The sequence below is a fragment of the Helianthus annuus genome, chromosome 8 (assembly GCF_002127325.2).
Source record: "Helianthus annuus cultivar XRQ/B chromosome 8, HanXRQr2.0-SUNRISE, whole genome shotgun sequence".
Classification (NCBI taxonomy): Eukaryota; Viridiplantae; Streptophyta; class Magnoliopsida; order Asterales; family Asteraceae; genus Helianthus; species Helianthus annuus.
In genome coordinates, this window is record NC_035440.2 from 152,527,450 (window position 1) to 152,536,829 (window position 9,380).

At 37.2% G+C, this 9,380-nt stretch overlaps 1 protein-coding gene across 2 annotated transcripts; it reads left to right on the forward strand.

Moving 5' to 3' along the window:
* The first annotated feature begins 1,503 nt into the window (after positions 1-1,503).
* On the forward strand, positions 1,504-6,063 carry LOC110873799 (transcription factor MYB3R-4). Of its 2 annotated transcripts, none has more exons than XM_022122813.2 (12): positions 1,504-1,681; positions 2,006-2,123; positions 2,201-2,255; positions 2,371-2,428; positions 2,560-2,654; positions 2,910-3,013; positions 3,096-3,224; positions 3,298-4,639; positions 4,721-4,944; positions 5,039-5,147; positions 5,226-5,408; positions 5,809-6,063. In XM_022122813.2, the coding sequence occupies exons 2-12, from the start codon at positions 2,068-2,070 to the stop codon at positions 5,926-5,928; spliced, it is 2,475 nt and encodes an 824-aa protein (XP_021978505.1). In that variant the 5' UTR covers positions 1,504-1,681; positions 2,006-2,067; the 3' UTR covers positions 5,929-6,063. The 2 variants fall into 2 exon arrangements, with proteins under 2 accessions (XP_021978505.1, XP_035832461.1); XM_035976568.1 differs by having other exon boundaries at positions 2,020-2,123.
* The last annotated feature ends 3,317 nt before the right edge of the window (positions 6,064-9,380 follow it).

The following is a 9,380-nucleotide window of genomic DNA, read 5'->3' on the forward strand; positions in this document are numbered from 1 at the left end:
AGAACTTTCACATAAGGCCCGTGATTTCGAGGGATACGATATTTTTTAAAAAAAATCGATATATATATGTTATTTAAAAAATAATTGTAAACACATACCAATTTCAATAAAAACCAAACTTTGTATTAATATATTAAATATTAAATATTTTTATTTGCACTATACAAAATTACATTTACTCGACCCATGTAATACATGAGGTTTCTTAAGATATAACTTTTTATTATTTGTTATATAAAATTAGATTTATTGAATTCGTACAATACACAGGGTTTTTTAAGTATATATATATTTTTATTATTTAGTACAGAAAGTTACACTTATTCAAACCGTGTAATGCGCATATTTATAAAGATGTAAAATTTTTTTATTACTTGGTAAACAATATTACATTTATTCAACCCGTGTAATACACGTGGTTTTAAAGATATAATTTTTTTATTTGGTATATAAAACTACATTTATTCAACCCGTACAATATGGTTCTTATAGATACAACCTTTTATTATTTAATATATAAAATTATATTTATTCAACTCGTGCAATAAATGAGGTTTTTAAAGATATATTGTTTTCTTATTTAGTATATAAAATTTATTTATTCAACCCGTGTAATACACGTGGTTTTAAAGATATAATTTTTTTATTTGGTATATAAAACTACATTTATTCAACCCGTACAATATGGTTCTTATAGATACAGCCTTTTATTATTTAATATATAAAATTATATTTATTCAACCCGTACAATAAATGAGGTTTCTAAAGATATATTGTTTTCTTAGGGTAAAGTTCTTGTACAAATAATCTTAACATACTAAACATACAAATTGAAGGAAAACTCAAAAAGACAAGGTGACATTTTTGTAATTATCAATAACTATCAAAGTTACTCTACAAATATACCTAAAAAACCTAACCACTCCCCCCACCCTCAAAAAAAACCTAAACCCCCCACCCCCCCAAAAACCTAAAAAAAACCTACCCCCCACCCCCCAAAAACCTAAAAAAACCTAACCCCACCCCCTAAAAACCTAAAAAAAACCTAACCCCCCCCCCACCCCCAAAAACCTAAAAAAAACCTAACCCCCCCCCCCCCAAGCTAAAATGCTAAAAACTAAACCCCCTAAAAAACCTAAAAAAATCTAAAAAAATAAAAAAAAAACACACAAATTATTTTATTTTATCTTTTTAACATTTTTTATTAAAAAATCGCTACTTTTAGTAGCAGCCAAAATTTTTTTTTTTTTTTTCTAACGAAATGTAGCGATTTTTTAATAAAAAATGTTAAAAAAAAAATTTGTGTTTTTTTAGGTATTTTTGGTTGTAACTTTGATAGTTGGTGGTAATTACAAAAATGCCACCTTGTCTTTTTGGGTTTTCCTTCAATTTGTATGTTTAGTATGTTAAGATTATTTGTATTTGATCTTTTGCCTATATTTATAACAATAAATAAATAATTTTCAATTGATGGGTTTAAAGTGTTGATTGCCCCCTCTAGTTTTTTTTGAATTTCCATTAGACCGTTTGCTCTCTCTCCTCCTTCTCCTCCTCCTCTTCTCTCTCTCTCTTCCCTGCTGCTATCTATCTATTATCTATTGTCTGATCGCAGATCTATCAGAGCGTCGCTTGTTTGCTGCTTCTAATTTGATGGTTTAGAGGAGGATCTTCGACGGCGCTTGTAAGTTTATACTTCCTTTACAGTTTTCAATTTCAAATAAGTTTGCGTCTTTTAGGGTTTAGAGGATCAAACTACCCGATTCAATCTCAAAACGATCGATATGCTCATCTTACGCCCTTTTCTTAGCCTTGGTGGTTTGAAATTTTTGGCCTTTTTCATTCGTTGATTATTAGGGTTTTTTTCTTCTTCTTCTTCAGAACGCTAATTGATCGGATTTGGGTTCATGTGCAGTTGTAGGATATAATTAATCAACTGAAAACTTTTGGTTTTGATTCAATTTGTGCAATTCATGTTCCTCTAAAGCTAATTAGGGTTTCCTACTAGAATTCGGTGTGCAGGTAGTTTTATTACCAACTTTTGTAAGAAGTAATGCCCCTGGATCAGCTATGGAGATGATGGCTTGTTCTTCTAAAGGAATTGAGAAAATGCGATCTCTAAATGGGTATGTCAGTTATGATTTACTAGTCATATGTATGTGTGTATGTATACTGGATTGAACAAGTATGCTACTGTTTATAGGAGGACAAGTGGGCCTACAAGGCGATCGACAAAGGGGCAGTGGTCTGCAGAAGAGGTGTGTGCTATTACATACCTTGTGTGCTGTATTTGTATCGTCTTCCCATATACCATTATTATATATGTTACAAGGGCACTTTTTTTAAGCTGCTGCAATGTTTCTTCACTTGTAGGATGAAATATTATGTAAAGCTGTTCAGCAGTTCAATGGCAAGAACTGGAAAAAAATAGGTAATATTTCTTCATTTATGATGTTTTTTTTTTCTTAAAGGTTACTGTTAAGGATGGATGAATACTATTATTAGAGAATTCCCTTTCCTTTTTTTTTAAATTCCTTATTCCTGACATTATGACATGTTCAGCTGAGTGTTTCAAGGATCGAACTGATGTTCAGTGCTTGCACCGGTGGCAGAAAGTTTTGAACCCCGAGCTTGTTAAAGGTCCATGGTCAAAAGAGGTTAGTCATAAGTTTTTTGTTTATATGCAGACAGACAGACAATATTGACCATTAACAAGTTTGAATTAATGTGTTGTTTCACACTCAGCAATTTCTATTGCTTTTGTTAACTGCAAAAGAAAATGAATATATTTCAAATTGGCTAAAACATCACTCATCACTATGTATAGTTTCGGTAATTAACCCTAGTTTCTGCTGGCATTATCTGCCCTGTATTAAATATGACTCATCATCTGGACTCTCCATAACCCTCAGGAAGATGAAGTGATAATTCGTCTAGTAGAGCAATACGGAGCCAAAAAATGGTCCACCATTGCCCAACACCTACCTGGGCGCATTGGTAAGCAGTGTCGGGAGAGGTAAGATTTATTCATTTTCAAAAGCTCAACTTTTTGTCCAATTGAAAGCATGCTTATCCCGTCTGTCTGTCTGTCTATTCAGGTGGCATAATCATTTGAATCCCAACATAAACAAGGAAGCCTGGACTCAGGAAGAGGAAATAGCATTGATTCATGCTCATCAAATTTATGGGAATAAGTGGGCAGAGTTAACAAAATTCTTGCCTGGCCGGTATGCTTAGTTTTATTATATAATAAATGTTCAACACAAATGCATTTACATTATAATGATTATTTCTGTTCAGGTCGGACAATGCTATTAAGAATCATTGGAACAGTTCAGTGAAGAAGAAACTAGATACGTACATTTCATCTGGCTTGGTTGCTGCTGCTGCTGCACAGCCTCAAGCTGTCGGTGTCATGAATCAATCAACTGCTTCTACTCCATCATGGGTTTGTAGTGGAGATGATGACAGTGTTCCCAATCCCAAAGAGGATATCTCTGAATGCAGTCAAGGTTCGGTTTTTGGGGCAGTCGTGTATCAAAATGAAGCCCAACCACCTGAAAATTCTTCATTCTCACATAACAATGCAATAGTTGTGTATCAAAACGAAACCCAACCACCTGAAAATTCTTCCTTCTCACATAATAATGCAATGGTAGTGTATCAAAACGAAACCCAACCACCTGAAAATTCTTCTTTCTCACATAATAATAATAATGACTGGGATAAAGATTGGCAAAATCTTACTTCTTTGGACATGAGTGAGGAATCGGAATTCATCAACTGTATAGATGTTGATCCAACATGTGCTGTCAATCTTAGTGCCAACCCACCTCCTGATGATAGCAGCAACCAGTTTGATAGATCTTCAGAACCAGTTTTTGAACCATCAACAGACGCTCAAGTTCCCAACGATGCTACTTTAAACTCACAATCATATTATTCAGACTTGCTGCTAACATCATGTTATCCGAGTGAATCCTCTCATCAGTTTAATATTGAAACAGAAGAACTCCCCCAAAATGTTAATGAGGTGGTGGTGCCAACAACTACTATTACTAATGCTACAGATGCTTCTAGTAGTTTAGCAGCAGCAGCAGCACAAGTAAACGATCCATCATCGGTTGATGAAACAAAAGGAGTTTTATCTTATGATCCTCCTCGTTTCCCAGGCTTGGACATCCCATTCTTTAGCTGTGATCTAGTACAATATGGCAGTGGTGAATGTGACAGAGAGCATGATGAATATAGTCCTCTTGGTATTAGAAAGCTGATGATGATGTCATCTTTTAGCCCATACAGATTATGGGACTCACCTTCACGAGCCAACAGCCCGGAGGCTGTACTGAAATCTGCTGCCAAAACTTTCACATGCACTCCATCTATATTAAAAAAGAGAAATCGTGAGTTGTGTTCACCCTTGTCCGAGAAAAGATGTGAAAAGAAGCTAGAATCTTTCTCCAACTTGGCCACAAACTTCTCCCGGTTAGAGGTTATGTTTGATGAAAATAATTTTAACATTAAACAACAGTCACCATCATCAAGTGACAAACAAGAAGATTCTGGGCCATTTCTTCAAGATAAAGAAAATATCGCTCCTGCTTCTTCTCAAGTGACAGACAAGGAAGGTGCAATACTGAAAGTGAGTGCAAAACTGCAAACTCAAATTCAGTAAATTGTATTTCTTTTACAATCTTTTTATGGTTATTTTCATGGTGTGCAGACATCTGGAATTCTTACAGAACGGAACTTGGATAACCTGTCATTCTTTTCTCCTGATAAGTTTACCACCATATCATCATCAGATACACCCAATTCTGGACGTAAGAAAAACTCTCAGGTTCAAGTCCATGCCATGCCATCATCATCATCTTGTGATAATCCAAGCGAATCCGCTGCGATGCAATCTTCGGTTGAAAATTCTGCAATAGTCGAAACCTTTGGGATGTAAGAAGATTCTATTATGTCTTGGATTATTATTCTTACTTGAGTTTTGATGCAAAGCGTTTTGCTAATATACATAATATATGTATGTCCTTAGGTTTGGTGATACACCCTTCAAAAGAAGTTTTGAATCTCCCTCTGCATGGAAATCCCCTTGGTTTTCTTTTCTGCCTGGCCCAAGGGTTGATACAGATATAACCATTGAGGTAAGGTTGCTGCTCTCATACATTGATTTCAGATGATGGTAGGCATGTCATGTCATGTGATTTGATGATATGTTGCAGGATATTGGTTACTTTGTGAGTCCAAGGGAAAGGAGTTGTGATGCTCTGGGGTTGATGAAACAGTTAAGTGAGCATACTGCTACTGCTTATGCCACTGCTCAGGAGGTCTTGGGAGATGAAACCCCTGATTCCATATTAAACAAGAGATACGCAGAAAAGAGTCGCCAAGAATCAAATCTCTTGGTAAGCTTGCTTTATGTGGTTTTGAAATTCTCTTGGTAGGTTCCAGTCCAGTTCGGCTTCTTTTTATGAAGATTCTGGGCTGAACCGCCAACTGTGGTTTTGAAAACTGCAAATGAAACCGGCCAACCGAGTTGGTTGGTTCAGCAAAAATGGTTTGGTTTGGCGGTCTGGACCCTTTTTTTTCTTTTCAAATTCATTAGTTTGTATTAAACTTTTTAAATGGATAAAGATGGTTTGAGTATATACATAAATTTATTTATTCATGAAAAATAAATAAATAATACAAGGGATCACAGCCGAACCGCCAAACCTGGTTTACAAAATTGTGAAACGGGTTGATTTGTTTTGATTTCCCCAAACTTATAAATACTTAAGAAAGTTGATCCAAAATGTTATGCAGACAGAGAGACGGGTACTAGATTTCAGTGAATGTGGCACACCTGGCAAAGGAGCCGAAGCTGCCAAAGGTTCAAGTTTCTCAAGTCCGGCTTGTTCTTATCTGCTCAAGGATTGCAGGTAGTATGCTGCTTGCTGCTTCCATGAGGATGAGTCATGTCATCTCGTATGTGTTTATGTATAATATAATATCACCATTTTATTTTTTAGATGACCTTTACTATACTATACTTTAATCAAATCATTCTTATTCTTGTTGTCTCGTCATCAAAAAATTATTTATGCATGTCTTGATTGAAATTATCTAAACTATGATTTATTCTGTCACATGTACGCCTATTTATTTCCTGCCAAAGCTTCTTTCTTACACCAAACCATAAATTCTCAAAGCCAGAGATTTATGATTTCAGATTCCTCCAACTCATCTACGTATTGATTTCAGATTTCTAAAAGCCCTCCATCCTTGGTAGTGAAGGTGATGCGGAGGAAAGAGAAAATATAGAAACAAGAGAATTGCCAGTAGCTAAGGGTTAATGAGAGGGGAGAGGGTGGTTTTGGAGTAAATTGCGGTTTTTGTCCTTGTGTTTTGCCGAAAGTAATCATTTCAAACCAAAAGTTTAAAAATGGCCAGGTCTATTCGCACACGGCTGTTGTCTTTTTGCACATCCAAAGCGCCTCGCTATGGCCAAAGCGGGGCGCTTTGGCTTTGGTGAGGTGATGCGGAGGAAAGAGAAAATATAGAAACAAGAGAATTGCCAGTAGCTAAGGGTTAATGAGAGGGGAGAGGGTGGTTTTGGAGTAAATTGCGGTTTTTGTCCTTGTGTTTTGCCGAAAGTAATCATTTCAAACCAAAAGTTTAAAAATGGTCAGGTCTATTCGCACACGGCTGTTGTCTTTTTGCACATCCAAAGCGCCTCGCTATGGCCAAAGCGGGGCGCTTTGGCTTTGGTCAACAGACAAGGACTCAGTCCTTGTCTGTTGACCAAAGCCAAAGCGCCCCGCTTTGGCCATAGCGAGGCGCTTTGGATGTGCAAAAAGACAACAGCCTTGGTTGGGGTTGATTTGGGTTGATGTGGGTTAGTTTGGTAGGGATTTTTGGTTGAATTAGTATGGTAGGGATTTTTGGAGGAAAAAATTTTTATGTGAGAGTTGCCGTTGTGAATGGGAATTTGTTTTTGAATGATTGAATGTTGCCTTTTTGAATTAAAACGTTGTTTATTTTATTAAATTAACGTTGTTTTATAATTACGTCATTACGTCATTATTTTTATAGAAGGTGTATAATATAAGTTCTTAATGTTGTTTATTTTGTTAAATTAAAACGAACACGTTAAATAAAATGTACAGAAAGCCATAAGAATTAAACGTAAACAATCCAGAACCAACGTGATGTAAATAGAAGATTAACTGCAATATATATATATAGTAAGGTTAACATACAAAAGGCCTTATCATACATCACGTAGGAGACAATGGTAACCGTTGGATCAGGGGTTTAATCATGCATGGGACCACATAATCACGCATGGGACCACATAATCACTCATGGGACCACATAATCACGCATGGGACTATAATCACGCACGTTCTATGATAATAACGCACGTTATATTTTTTGTTATGTATGTTAATATATATATATATATATATATATATATATATATATATATATATATATCAGTTTGTACATACAATACACAACAAAAAGGTACAACTAAGTACATAATACATAACAAAACACTAAACAAACAAAGTAATGTATTAATCCTCGTGCGGTGGGGACGGTGGGAGGGGAAGTGGAGGCAACCCAGCGAGCTCTCGTAGATCAACGAGCGTCTGGACGATCCAGTCAATGCGTGCGCCCTGATGTCTGAGGCGTCGGTCGAAGTCCCGAGCCACCTCACGCGCTACCGGAGGCAGGTCAGCGTAAACGTGCTGCGGGTACTGTGGCGGCTCAGGAGCTGGCTGAACTGGTGGTACCGGGACCTCCTCGACCCGCTCCTCCTGCGCCGGATCCTCCTGAGCCTGAGGCTCAGCCTCAGGCTGAGCCACAGGCTGAGCCTCAGGCTCATCGATGCCCAGAGCCTGTAGCTGAGCCCGCCGAGCGGCCCGTTGAACATCAGGAGGGGCTAACACTCCAGGCTTCACCTCAATAACAACCGGGATGACCTCCGGCAACACCTCTGGCTGCCAAATCAGCCCGTCAGCACCCCTGAACCTCAGACCGACATCAAAGGTACGGGTGATCTGCATAGCGGCTACTGACGCGCGGCCCAACCTGGATGACGGGACCGGATCGGACAGCAGCGGATCCTGCTCGGGCACGATCCCTAGCGATCGTGCAATGGCGGTGATAAATGAGCCAGTGTGAAGAAACCCGCACACTCATCTCAAACTGCTGACCGGCCAGACGGAATGTAACCTCGTGGACTGGAAAATAAGGGTCCTCCACGTAATCCGCCGGATGCGGCGCGTATGTAAACGTAGAGCAAAACTCGACCGTAAGCTCAGGGTACGAGTCCTACATCGCTAACTCAAATAGGCGCGACCAAGGAGTATCTAGCCCAACTATCTGACGCGCCCGCTCGACCTCTCCCAGGGTAGATAGCAGCTCCCAGTCTATGCCTACGTGCTCCCCAATCGGTATGGTGCGCAACCTAGCGCATCTCCCCCTCGCCCGTGACCCCATCGGAAACTGAAGATACGGACATGCCGGCTCCTCCTCGTCCCCCACCACTCCCTCATCCTCCATATGCTCAATCTCCTCATCGGATAAATCCATCCCTGCACGTTGATCAATTAAACAAATAATTAAACAAATAATAATTAAACAAATATTAATAAACAAATAATAATTAAACAAATATTAATAAACAAATAATATTAAATAAATAATAATTAAACAAATATTAATAAACAAATAATAATTAAACAAATAATATTAAACAAATAATAATTAAACAAATAATAATTAAACAAATATTAATAAACAAATAATAATTAAACAAATAATAATAATTAAACAAATAATAATTAAACAAATAATATTAAACAAATAATAATTAAACAAATATTAATAAACAAATAATAATTAAACAAATATTAATAAACAAATAATAATTAAACAAATAATAATGAAACAAATATTAATAAACTAATAATAATTAAACAAATAATAATAATTAAACAAATATCAATAAACAATTAATATTAAACAAATAATAATTATCAAACAAATATTAATAAACAATTAACAAAAAAAAAATAATAAACATGAACCAAAGCGCCCCGCTTTGGCCTCGGCGCGGCGCTTTGGTTCTTCGTTCTGAAGAACAGAACCCAAACAGCAGGTGATTCAGGCCAAGATCAACAACAATCAACATGAACCAATCAACTTTTGTGAAAGCAAAGATTAAGGGGTTTAGATCGCACCTGTTAGCGGTTGAAAGCTCGAAATATCTTCGAATCCGGCTCGAGTGTGTGAGGATCGCACCTTTGTGTGTGTTTTTGTTGTTTGGGTGAAGTGGGGGGGATGATGCCCCGCTTCAGTGTATAACGAGGGACCAAAGCGCCCCG